The sequence below is a fragment of the Geotrypetes seraphini genome, chromosome 15 (genome assembly GCF_902459505.1).
Source record: "Geotrypetes seraphini chromosome 15, aGeoSer1.1, whole genome shotgun sequence".
Classification (NCBI taxonomy): domain Eukaryota; kingdom Metazoa; phylum Chordata; class Amphibia; order Gymnophiona; family Dermophiidae; genus Geotrypetes; species Geotrypetes seraphini.
Genome location: NC_047098.1, coordinates 8,359,922 through 8,373,762, shown reverse-complemented (window position 1 = coordinate 8,373,762; position 13,841 = coordinate 8,359,922). Strand labels below are relative to the sequence as shown.

Here is a 13,841-nt window from a genome sequence, read left to right as displayed (position 1 = left end):
GCTTCCAACTGCTTCAAAATACTAGAGAAAAATATTGGCACTGTTCAAGAAAAATAAATAAATGTTCTTACATAGTTCAAGAAAATGAAAAAAAAATAATAATAATAAACCATCACAAACTGCTCAGATCAACATGAAAGAAATAATGAATAAGGGTATTTCATGTTTTGTCTATACAGTATCTTTGCCATATCGTCTGTTTTAATTTACGAGAAAGATTACACTTGGAAACCATTTCAAATAATACTGCCAAATTTCCTTCTGACCACTTCCTCTCCAGCAGAGGCCCCTGGACATGCAGAGTTTAACTTCACAGCCGAGCCTTCTAGAAGTTCAGATGTTTCCTCTACAGCTCTTAATTATCCAGCTGAGCCCAGATGTCAGTTGTACATCAGCAGCTTAGTTACAGAACTTCATTATAGAATATTTTGGCAAATACAAAAAGAACCATTGAATAAAACATAGACATGAAAAATGAATGGAGACAGTAGATAGGTCTAAGATTGCCATTACAGGTGTTCATGATTCAATCTAGAGGGTCATTTGCAAAGGACCCAATAATAAAGAAATATCCAGAAACCTGTTGCAGCTACAGTATGTGGATATTTTCCTTAGCCACAACTATTCGAGAATACTGTATATTCTCAAATATAAACTATTTTTTGACCAAGAAAACCCATCAAAGATTAAATTTTAGTTTATTTTTGAGCTTTCCCCCATCCCTGATATGTCTAGTATTTATCCCCTTACCTCCCTTTCCCATGATGTCCAGTTTTCTTCTCTTTAACTCCTTCTGCTGGATTGGCTGACACAAAAAGGATTGCGTTGGCTGGTGCAAGGCTTTGACCATCTGACCATGCTTAAAGTCTGCCGGCTCTCATCCCTTCCAAAACAGGAAGATTTAAAGGACAGGAGACTTCAGCATGCTTAAAGCCCTACATTGGCTGACTGTGATCCTATTTGTGCCAAAGATGGCCAACCCATGAGAGGGAAGGTAAAGAGAAGAATGCTGGACACTATGGTGGAGAGGGGAAGGGAAGGAATGCTGGCATATCAACCCTCTCTTTATATTTCAGTTAATGTTTTTTCCCTTTAAAAAGGGGGGAGGGAGTGTTCTTTTCATTTGTATTTGTATGGGTTTATATTCATTTATATATGGTTCTCAGTGTCATTGAATATTCATGCAGACCATTTTGGCAATCTGGTCCTCAGTGTTATCCAGTTACCAGCGATAATCACACTGCTTACCAAATAAGTATCTGGATAAACTCAGGACAGCAAAAGTATATCTAGTTAGCTAATTTAGTTAGCAGTAATTTGCATGTCACCACGATCTGGACAGTGCCAGTACTAACCACTGTATCTGGACATATTCAGTGCCACTCACTCTCCGCATAGTGACGCTGTATGTCCAGATTTTATTTAAAAGTTGTTTTTAAAAAATGCTGATCATAGAATTGACCCACAAATGATGTTCTTGCATTACTCGACTGTCTGAACACTACCCTCCCTCAACGTAGCTAATTGCTCATATGTACTTTTGTTGAAAATAGAATGTCCCTGATTGTGCATAACTTGGTATATTAAGAAAGCTAGCAATCAAAAGTTGCAGAACTGGTGCAAAATGTTATCCCCCGTTGGCAACTTGAAAACATTACTGTGGTGCTTGACCCTCCAGGGTACACCTGTGAATAGCATTTAGGGTATTAAATGGCAGCATTAAAGGCGTTTTCTATTATTGTGTTTGTTTGTTTCTGATTTTCAAGTATTAGGCCTTACCTCAGAGTTACTGCACGGCTTTAAGAACTGAATAATCAACATCGGCTTTGCAATTAGTGGCTGAAGAATGGACATGTAGCTACCCTCCAGAAGATATTCCCTCAGCACCACTGCTTCTTTGCCTTCTGCAGGAGAAGAGAATCTGCCAGGAATGTAAAAAGGTTCTGCATCATCCTCTTTATTTTATTTATTTTTTTCATCTTTCCAGGCGAAGCAGTCGTTAGCCACACTAACCAAGGATGTTCCCAAGCGTCACTCATTAGCCATGCCAGGGGAGACCGTATTAAACGGAAACCAGGAATGGGTAATGCATGCAGATCTGCCCCTTACTGCAGCTATCCGGCAGAGCCAGCAGACGCTTTATCATGGGCATCCACAGCATTCAGCAGACCGGCAAGGTGAGCAAGCGCACATCAGTAGGAGTCTTGCTTTGCTAACCACGCCCACCGCCAGGAAATCAAATATGAAATATTCACTTCTCAAGCAATGCATTTTTTTTGTATCGTTAGAGATAAGGAAGTAGAGGGTTCTGAACTTACACTCTGAGACTTCTAAATCACCTTACTGCTCCATAGAGAGACCCAAGAGTAATTTATATGGACAGGAATACCCTGCTTAACATGAGCTGTTCTTCATAGCAGTTGTGGAGCTCAGAAGCTTGAATGTTTCTACCAATTTCATAATACAAAAAAAATGTCGAGCTTAAATTATAAAGATTCTTCATATATATGACCATGTTTGGGAAAAGGTGGTTTAATGAATTCTATTAGAACAAATAATTTGTAATACAACAGTCCAAACCCTATCCTTTTATGTGAAAAAATAAAAAAAAAGTTTCAGAAGTTCAAACATGTAACTTTTGCAGACTGCTTATGAACCATGAAATGGAAAATCAGCCATTCTCAACATTTTGAATCTGCTATTTAGTCGTCTTTTCCCAGAGATGGTCACACATAGTGTTTTTGTCCAAGAGTTCAGAGTCCTTTATTGGGCTCTCTTCTTCCAGATAAAAATAGCCTCACTGGGTCAAACCAATGGTCCATCAAGCCCAGTAGCCCGTTTTCACGGTGGCCAATCCAGGTCACTGGTACCTGGCCAAAACCCAAGAAGTAGCAACATTTCATGTTACCGATCCAGGGCAAGCAGTGGCTTCCCCCATGTCTTTCTCATTAATAGACTATGGACTTTTCCTCCAGGATCTTGTCCAAACCTTTCTTAAAACCAGCGACGCTATCCGCTCTTACCACAAGCTCTAGCAATGCGTTCCAGAGCTTAACTATTCTCTGAGTGAAAAAAATATTTCCTCCTATTGGTTTTAAAAGTATTTCCCTGTAACTTCATTGAGTGTCCCCTAGTCCTTTTAATTTTTGATGGAGTGAAAAATTGATCCACTTGTACCCGTTCTACTCCACTCAGGATTTTGTACACTTCAATCCTATCTCCCCTCAGCCGTCTCTTTTCCAAGCTGAAGAGCCCTAACCTTTTTAGTCTTTCCTCATACGAGAGACGTTCCATCCCCTTATCCATTATGGCTACACAACTGGATAAGGAGGCGTGTAGTGGTAAGGGTCACATACCCTACATTCCTATTAATACAGCACATTTATTTTTGCCGCCATCTGTTTTTTTCAGGGTTTTTTGAAAAGTAATATTCCAAACACTGTACCCATAAATGAACATAATAAAGCCATGTCCCCTACACACAAAGTTGTGTTTGCCTTTCTTCCTAGTACGTTTGAATTAGTTTGAAATTAGAAACGCATTATCCCCCTAATCCTTTAAAATTAGGCACAATGTAATTTAATAATCGGCTATTAATTGGAGTTAACACCCAATTATTGGCTTCAGTTGGTGGTAATTGGCCTCAATTGGCAGTTGCACACACAACTGCCCTTCATCGCTATTCTACACTTACACTAGCCTTTGACATGGCGTAAGTGTTGGTGACTAAAGATAAGCGCAAACTGTGGACTTGTTCTAGTATTCTGTAACTGCAGTTTCATGCGAAACTCCAGTTATAGAATTCACGCTTAGTACACATCATCCCAGTGCCTAACGATTGGCGCTCTTTCTTTAATCTACATGTAGAAGAGGAACTTGAAATGTATTAGAAATGAACACTGGAGAATACTAAATGCAGACTGCAATGTTCACAGGCTACATAGTAGAAGTCACTGCTTTATGCCTCAACAGAGAGGGACCTTAGAAACCTGATCAACTTGTCTTTCATTTGATTTATATAACATATAGATTTGGTTATTTCCAGCTTGCCTCCAAGTCACTGCCCTCTTGTTAAGAAGACAGAGATGCCCACCAGTGCTTGTTTAGAAGTCAATACACAGCAAGTCCAAAAAGGGTTTTTTTAATTCAACTTCTCACCTTTTAAAATAATTTGACTCATTGCTTAAAGAAGAAACATAAAATGTGTTTCAGGTGATGTAGGAGTATTTATCTACTCAGGGTAGATCATAAGTAGCTGAGGAAACAGAAAATGGAGAGCTGTCTTTACTAGGTTTGGCATACCATTATTTCTTACCAATCTGAAGGGAAGTCAAGTGGGAAATAATGAATCTTGTGCTGCTTCTTATTTTTCAGCTGTCAGAGTGAGTCCTTGTCATTCACGACAGCCTTCTATAATTTCTGATGCATCAGCGGCAGAAGGGGATAGGTCGTCAACACCAAGTGACATCAACTCTCCTAGACATCGAACGCATTCTCTCTGCAATGTAAGATGGTAGTAAAAGCTGTTATTAATTAAAGTTAATCATGCTTTATCATCTTCCAGCTCTTCCCTTTTACCCTTTTCATTAGCTTCTTCCATATATTCTGTGCTACCACAGTTAAAAGTGAAAAAAATGAACATCTTTACTGTTGACCTCTCAGTAACTACAATTCTAATTTTGGCTTATCAAGTAATGAATAAGCATGTTTTGTAAAACGGTAATGTTAGGTTCTCTTAAATACCTCATTGGTCAGATGTGATGTGACAGTAATGTGCATTATTTGCTAACAAACCAACATAGCATAAGATTCTTTACTAAAGCACACAGGCCCGGATTCTCTAAACAGCCACCGATTGCATATCAATCACGCAATGGTGCTGTTTAGAGAATCGCGTCTCCAAGAAGGATAGGTGCTGGGCTGGCGCTTATCTTTGCTGTGAAACACGCCTACATAGGCACTTTACAGCACCTAACGCCATTTCCAGCATTAGCCACGCCTATAATGCCGGTAGACGCCTCCAAAGGTGTGATTCTGGTGCCTTTTGTTTAGGTGCCAGTAGGCACTTTAAATCTAATGTTGCTCACCGTTTCAAACGGTGTTTCCCAATTAACTTAGGCTTATATATACAAACACAGTCTCTTTAGGTTTTACACAAACACATTTTGAAATTTTGTACTTAGTGCAAAGAATGCCTTTGGAAATTTTGTATACTGTATGGAGTTCCCCTTTCCAGGCTTGCTATTGAATTCCTCTTTGGTTCTTTGCCACACTGCAAAGATGAGTTTGTAGGTTTTCATGCTTAATTCAACACGTAGTAACCTGCTTCTCCATATCTTATCACCAAACTTTTTAATAGTGCGAACAGCTCATTTCTGGTCACAGGAACATATGCAAAGGAAATAGGTGTAGGAATATCAGCAATAAGCCTTTGTCGCGTCGATTCTAAGAATGGACATGGTAGAGGTTTATTGCTGAGAGAATGGCATGGAGACAGAATTTCTCCCTGTTCTCACTGGAGAATGCTGGTGTAGAAGGACTGAGGTTGAGACAGACACTAAAGAATGACATGGGATAGTTTCCCGTGGTTATCCGTGAGGCCAGGGACAAATTTTGTCCCCATGTCATTCTCTAATATGGTGCTACAATCAGTGTGAATCCATTATACTTTGGATGTTTTTGTTATTTACCCCCTGATGAAGGCATTTGTATTGTCGAAACCTGGATCCACATTGGGTTCCATTGGATTAAAGTTTGTGATTTAAGACTTTTTTTAAACAAATTTTGGATCTTTTTCATTTCCTCCAGCAAAGTCATCTCAAGAACCCTACTTTCCTTTGTATATGTTTCTGTGACTGATTTTATAAGAACATAAAATTAGCCTTACTGGGTCACACCAGTGGTCCATCAAGCCCAGTAGCCCGTTCTCACAGTGGCCATTCCAGGTCACTAGTACCTGGCCAAAACCCAAAGAGTAGCAACATTTCATACAGAATCCCCCCAAAATAGCAAGATTCAAGAATCCTAGAGTAACAACATTCCAAGCTACTGATCCAGAGTAAGCAATGGCTTCCCCCATGTCTTTTTCAATAACAGACTATGGACTTTTCCCCCAGGAAATTGTCCAAACCTTTCTTAAAACCAGCTATGCTATCCGTTCTTACTACAACCTCTGGCAATGCGTTCCAGAGCTTAACTATTCTCTCAGTGAACAAATATTTCCTCATGTTGGTTTTAAAAGTACCGTATTTCCCTGTAACTTCATCGAGTGTATTTTTCTTCTTTTTTTGTCTTTTTCTCTGTGTGTAGCTCATTTTTGGGGCATTGTAGTCTGTTGGCACCACTATTTTTGAGGCTTTTGACCAACAGTCATGATCAGTAATTAAGTGCAATCTGGAAATGTACTAGGAAAAGTTAGTAGGCAGTTGAAAGTGATAACTATGCATTTGCTAAGTATAATAGACTTTGTATTTCTAATTTAGTGTTTCACCAACCAATTTACAGATTTAAAATTTAAAAAATGATAATTACAAACAAAGGAAAACCTACTGTGGGTACAATGGGCCAACATCTCAAAAATCCTGACATTTATAAGTTCATTTGCATGTCTAGGCTACTTTTTAAAAAATGAAAATCCTGAGCAGCCAGGAATGTTTGGTATTTTTCAAGCCTTACAAATTACATTTCTTATTATTCCCAGCTTACATGATTAGCCCCTGTACGGAGCTCGCTGAAGGAAGAGTGGCCTGGCAAGTTTGCCACCATATTGATTCCTTGAAAATTTACATTAGATGGCACACCTTTGATGGCTTCTGTTCTAGTCAGGTTCTGAGACAGCTCTTGGAAACTCTTGTTTGGCCATTTTGGATTTTGTGTTCCTTAACTTACAAGCAAGAGAATAGACACAAATTGATGAAAATATTGAAACTGCTTTTCATTAGAATATAATAGCCTTACTGGGTCAGATCAAGCCCAGTAGCCCTGGCAAAACCCAAAGAGTAGCAACATTCCATTCAGAATCCTAAAGAATAGCAAGATTCCAGAATCCCAAAGAGTCTTTGTAATTTTTGACAGAGTGATTTTAATCATATCTCCCCTCAGCCATCTATTTTCCAAGCTAAAGAGCCCTAACCTCTTTAGTCTTCCTCATATGAGGAGTTCCATCCCCCTTTATCATCTTGGTTGTTCTTCCCATAAGTACTCTTTACCTCCCCTCCCCCCTCCCCCACCAATAATGTGCTTACCAGAAAACAGCACTGTGCACCACCTGTGGGTATTGCCCTGATCAGATGAAATGGGAAAACTTTGCTCTGGGTTATTTATCACACCTTAAGTGTTTGCTATATTTACCTACAACTTACAGCTCTATCCTGAGCCAGACTAAACATCTCACAAGGGTGGTGGTGAACCCCTTGCGCACAAGAGAGACTTCCCCTTGCTTCTCTTCTCGCTACCAGGCCTGCTACTGCTTCTCCTACCAACTCCCAAATTGACTGGAAGATTAAACAAACAGCAACACTTCATGTGTCCTGTAAGCACAGAGCTGTGCCAACGTGCCATATTGTCCCACCACCCCTGAGGCAGACTTTCTATGGGGGTGGGGGTGAGAGAAAGCAGTGCATCAGGGTGGATCTGTGCTTTCAGGACCATGTAGCACTGATGCTTCTTTAATCTTTGGGCCTGCCTAGGAAGAGGTGGGGGAGGCAGTAGCGGCAGGCCCAGCAGCGAGAAGCGGGGGATGCTGAAAGTTTGATGGGGGTAAGGAGGGGGAGATGAGAAGCTGACCAAGTTAGGGAGTGGCTAGAAGGGAAGGGGGAGATGCTTGACTATGCTGTGGGGGAGGGATTGACGGTTCCCTTTTACAGTTTCTAATGCCCTTGGGCCAACCCTGGCTCTGATAGTGAGCAGATATCAAAAAAATCCTTCATGAGATCTATTTGCTAAATCAAGTAGCAGGCTTGTTATTCATCACCCCTGAAAAACAAAATGGGAAACAATTAGACATTCAACATTTTTTTCCATTGCGCTAGCATCATCATGGAATTCATTACCCTCTTATCTGCATTTAGAAACATCTTTTACTAAGTTCCCTGTGGCTTTTAAATCCCACCTTTTCAAACAAGCATTTTCTTATGCTTGTTGCAGGTTTCCAGGTCTCGCTGTGTGTTTATCAGGTAGAAACTGATGTTTCAGCCACCGTGCTGTGGCTTTCTTCAGGGTCTGCTCTGAAGTCTGCAGTGTGACTTTGGAAATAGTGGGTTCACTGACCTGATTGGGAACAGGGCAGTCCACCAATGTGAATTTTGGCAGGAAAGTCAGTTGGTCAGAAATTTGAATTTTGGTGGGAAATTCCATAGAATAGAATGGACCCACTATTTCCAAAGACACACTGCAGACTTCAGAGCAGACCCTGAAGAAAGCCACAGTATGGTGGCTGAAACATTGGTTTCTACCTGACAAAGAAGCAGCAAGACCCGGAAACCTGCAACAAGCACGATGCCAGTTTTGGAAACCCTGAGAGAAAATCTAACCCAGTCTCCTAGCAGAGACTTTTCCATTCTATGGACTTTCACAACAAAATTCAAATTTGTGACCAACTGACTTTCCCGCCAAAATTCACATTGGTGGACTGCCCTGTTCCCAATCAGGTCAGTGAACCCACTATTTCCAAAGTCACACTGCAGACTTCAGAGCAGACCCTGAAGAAAGCCACAGCACAGTGGCTGAAAAATCAGTTTCTACCTGACAAAGACGCAGCAAGACCCAGAAACCTGCAACAAGCACAATGCCAGCTGTGGAAACCCTGAGAGAACAAGCACTTTATTAGCTTTAAAAGTGGACGTATCAGAGAGCAGAGACTTGTAGCATCAGAATATGAAAGTTTATGTTTTTGGTATGAGTGGGTCTTACTACCCTATTTTACTAGTAGCATTTTATTCTTGGTTTTGTTTTAAATTGTTCTTTTTATTGCAAACCACCTTAAATTGCATTGCAGCAAAGGCGGTATATCAACTTTAACAAATGATAAACGATTAAGTCAAATAGTGCATGTTAAAAGTTTTGTATACAAATAACTCTCGTGCATATTCATTAGGGAAATCTTGAAAATCCAATTGGGTTGTGGCCCTCGAGGACCATAGTTTCCTGCTCCTGGTCTAGTGCATAGTAGGGACAATTCATCCTAATTATAGCTGTCACAAATTGGGTACAGCCTCATATAGGCCACGTTGCTTCCAGCAGCTAGCTTTTCACCTGCTGTTGTTGATAAAATTGTATTTATGACTCTACTGTAAACATTTTTAAGGTGGTGTTATAAAGGGCAAAGTTCTTCCGATTCAGCTTTGGGTTATGAAATAGGACAAGGTTGGGGTTAGATGAAGGCTAGAGTGTTACAAAGGAATATTTGATTAACTGCCCTCCATTTTTATAGATATTATGCTTCCACATAGATTCCCATGCACAGTGATATAGTTCATTCATAAGCATCTACTTCAGTTGTGTACTTGGTCAAATTTTGTTCCCTCTTACCCCCTTCTAGTCTCTAGAGGACCTAGAAGACCAAAAAAGAAAAAAGAAGAAAGAGAAGATGGGATTTGGCTCCATCTCCAGGGTATTTGCCAGAGGGAAGCAGCGGAAATCTCTAGACCCGGGACTCTTTGATGGTACTACTCCTGATTATTACATAGAGGAGGATGCAGACTGGTGACCCGCCTCGCCTGTCACTGTGTGTGTGCGCGTGCCCAATCCAGAAATCCCTGAGCGAGCCTCTCTCTGCGTCGCCAACCCTGTAACTGGTGTACATACTGTATTTACAAGACTCGTGTGTATGTGCGTGTGTGTGAACCTGTTTGTTGTTGTCCTTGGAGAGATGCAGTTGTATTGTAATTCTGTCACTTAACAAAATTTGCTTTTTATTTTTGGGGGTTTTATTTTTGGTCATGAAACTTGAAACTTGAAGGACTGCTGTGTTTTTGTAAATAACAAATATTGTACACATTGTGCTTGTAATGTCTGTTGTCTAAAAAGCTGGTGCATTCTGTATCTATATAGTTTTAAGTTTGTTTGAGGGACGGTATCGTGTCCACAGGGAGCATTTGACTAAGGCAAAAATGCAGGATTTAGAGACGCAAAAAAAGTCAAAACCGCCTTTAGAACCATGGTCATAGGAGGTTACATGGGGCTGTTTTTAATGCCTCCCAGTTTGAAAGGGATTTTATTTTAATTGCTTCTTAATTTATTTGCACAAATGTGGAAAGATGATATATCTAAATTATAGAAATACATTTTGAAGTTATATTTTTCCACAGGGGTTGGGGGATGTTTATATTGTATGTTCTGTTAACACTGCTGCCGAAATTGAATAAGGTCAGCCCAAGCTTGATGAAGTGAAGGGAGATGCCAGATTTGGGTGGTGTTCTGCACTATGTCTCTTTTTTTTTATTTGTTTCTATTTAATTCATGCACCACACACTTGTACTCCCCAATCTATAGTACAAGATAACCCATTCGTAATGCTCCTCTACAAATCCAATGTTCAGTGAGCAAACAAACAAACAAAAATACACCTTTTCTGTACAGACTCTGATAACAAAGGAAATGAGGGACCAAGTTCTACTCTCTCTCTTTTGATTTAAGTTCACTCACTTAATGGAAAAAAAAATAGAGAGGAGCAGCAGAATCCCCTGTTATTAATCCACTTAAGTTGAGAGTTCCTTCTCACCCCCAGAATGCGTAGGAGCTGAACATCCTTTTCAGAATATTATGTATTGAATATCATGAAATATCTTTTTGAATTTTTAAATAGAATGTTCTCAGATCATTTTTTAAAACTTATTAACAGAATGTCTATCTAAGATCAACTTCCAAACTATTTCTACACAGGTATCTTGTGAAACCTGTGTAACATGGTTACCTGCTTATAAAAGTCAATCACATATGGCCTCTTTGTGATATTAGCAGGTTTCATTGTACATCTGCGTTTGTTATGTATAGAACTTCTAAATAATATGCAAAAATCTGGATTAGCAAGGAATTAATGGAATACAAGTTTTTAATATTTTATCTAATAGACAATGTAAACTGTAATGTAACTCTTGGGGGATTTGATTAAATATCTACCTACATTTCATTAATCAGCTTTCAAAGGTTATTGCATTGTTTGTGAATATGGTATTATAATTTTGGGCATGATTTGGTACAGGCACAGAAAGAGGAAACAAGCTTGGATAAATTTCTTTCCCCCCACCCCCACACACACATTTTAGCATTGCTTGTCAGAAATGTGGTTCTTCTAGAGTCTTAAGGTGTAAATTAACCATAAACAAAAAGCCACTTTTATCTTCTGTAAACCCAACTACAAAGAATACCATTGTTTTATTCTCAGCTGTAAATCAGCAGACCTGAACTGCTTATGCACAAAACCATTTTGCTCCAGAAACAATACCCAAACCAAAAAAAAAATAAGTAAAATGACATTCTATAGACTGCTAACGTAAAACATGAAACTGTTTACACCAGATCCTTCAAAATATACTAATAAAAATTAGCAAATCCTACTTTCCTTTAGTTGTTATTTCTAAAATAACAGTGGGAGAATAGGAATAACTGATATCTTATGAGCTGCTCACCTCAGCAAGATTTTGGACTTCACTAGTTAAAAAAAAAAGTCTTGTATATATGCACTTGGAAGCATTTGTATAGTTTCTAGAAATGGAAATTTAAAAATAAGCCTTAATTGTGCAGACCTAAGAGAAATTTGAAAGTCAGTTATTTCCAGCTGTTTAATTTTGGAAGTGCTTACAAGCAGGGAAAAGTCTAAGAATGTGAGCAGGCATAAAACTTTCATACTTTCTTTTGGTCAGGTATGACCATACTGCTTGGCAGCCTTTCTAGAACATTAGGAATCGGTAATTTAAGAATTTGGCGTATGATGCGTCCATGCCACTGAATATCAAGGCCCAGTTAAAGTTGTTTTTGTTTTGTTTTACTGGTGATACCTTTCTCTGCTATTGAAAGAACTTGCAGACCTGAAATGCCAAATCAGCCCATCATATTCCACCATATGGTCTCCTGGGCTTGAAAGAGATGTTTGAACTAAGCTTCTGAGATCTGCTCATCCTGGAGCAAGATAAAACACTGCCATGTTTTTTAGATGATGCATTATACCATCCTGCTTGAACAACTGTTGATTTTTCAGTTGATCTGTTGCAGTGTATCTTCCATAACTGAGCACTAGTCTGATATGATATTAATGGCAACCCCAGGTAAGCAAAACAGCCAGCCGCACTGCTTTCATTCTCTCTTGGGCATTGTTTCTTCCTAAATTTTTTTAATGAGTTACAGAAATGCTCTCGCCAAGTCTTGAGCACTGAACTGGAATTTCCCAATGCTTTTTCTCTTTGGGTTCCAGTATTGTACTGGAATGGTTCAGTATTTTGAGCTCATGAAATTGTTTAATGTTCTTGAGGTTTCGATAACATCAGTAGATCTCTTCCAAAGTTCCTGGGACATCTCTAGGATGGTGCAATATATATGAAGCTTGCAAGTAACTTGCACAGGGGTATTCTTTATTTAAATGGAAGTATTTACTGTAATTTTCTCTTTCAGCTAACCACTATGGATAACTTCTGCATCGTAATTTCAATGCACTGTGCTTCGTATGTAGGGTAATTCTAACCTATCTGAATGTGATAATTTGATGATAAGAGATATGTTTAATTACATGCACCCTGTTTGAAAGAATATTTTGTTTGAAAATGTAAAATTAATAAGCTGGTAAATTTCCATTGAAAGGTATGATATGGGTAGCCCAAAGTATCCAGGAAATTATCTCTTGTCTCTTATCAGTAACAAAGTTTTATTTGCAGAAATTAAATTTTTGGGTTGCTCTACAGTATGTGGCTTTCCTGTGAATGTTAGAACAGTGTTTGCTTAGTTTCAAAGCTAAAATCGCTTTACACACTCATTTCCTGCATAGTGAGAGTACAAAGCTCAGGATGTGTTCCTCTTTTGAGCTGGTATCATCTTAACAACTGGATCATTATATGATGACAGTGTATCGGTTCAGAAGAGACTTTGGAATTCCATATCCACTGTGAAGTAAAGAAAATTTTTAAAAAACTAGATATATCAATATTATTTTAACCATAAAACTGGGCACATAAGACCTGGAGATAACTGCATTGTAACACATACATTGCATGTCCTTTGAAAAGCTGCAGAGCAGCCAGGGGAAACTTTGGGTCAGCCTTGGCTACCTATGAAGAGCTTAGCAGCAGCTTCACCTGAGGTTGGTGAGAAGTTGGAGCAGTCTGATGATTTCCCATGGCCACTCTCAGCTTTTCAGGGGGACAATGTGGTAAGTTTATCCAAAGGTCTCTGGAGGGACATTTGTCTACTTGTCCTGCATTATAAAGGGATGTCTATCAATAGGGAAGTGGGTCTTAGGATACCTTTCCCTGCAGACAAAGATTTTAATGTCATTTTTTGTGTTAATTTTTAAAGGAAAAAAAAAACATGGTTATTTAGTAGTTCCTTTTCATTTCATGTTTTGTAAATTAGTAAATCTAAAAGTTACTAAAAAGATGATTTATTTAAGAGAACTACAGCAAATAGCATAAACTTATTGGTAACATTTAGTTTTGAATTCTCCGGAACACCGGGGAAAGATTCCTGAAGGCATGGATGCAAATTTAAAAAATATAAAAATTATAAATAAAGCTTATTTTAAAATACTGTGGCTTTCTGTGATCTTTTTTTTTTTTCTCCTTCTTGTTTCCAGTCACTTATCCTGTTATTTGTCTGAAATAACAGGATCAGATCTAACCTGGCATTGGCTTATG

General features: G+C 38.9%; 1 protein-coding gene across 3 annotated transcripts in view; it reads left to right on the top strand.

The window, feature by feature from the left end:
- The window catches only part of KAZN (kazrin, periplakin interacting protein), a 455,715-nt gene extending 441,982 nt beyond the window's left edge, over window positions 1–13,733 (top strand). For all 3 annotated transcript variants that reach the window (XM_033921359.1, XM_033921358.1, XM_033921360.1), the window contains 3 exons: window positions 1,988–2,177; window positions 4,375–4,505; window positions 9,539–13,733. In XM_033921359.1, coding sequence (XP_033777250.1) covers window positions 1,988–2,177; window positions 4,375–4,505; window positions 9,539–9,706 — 489 coding nt within the window. In that variant the 3' untranslated portion in view covers window positions 9,707–13,733. The remainder of the gene's footprint in view (window positions 1–1,987; window positions 2,178–4,374; window positions 4,506–9,538) is intronic.
- Window positions 13,734–13,841: the final 108 nt, after the last annotated feature.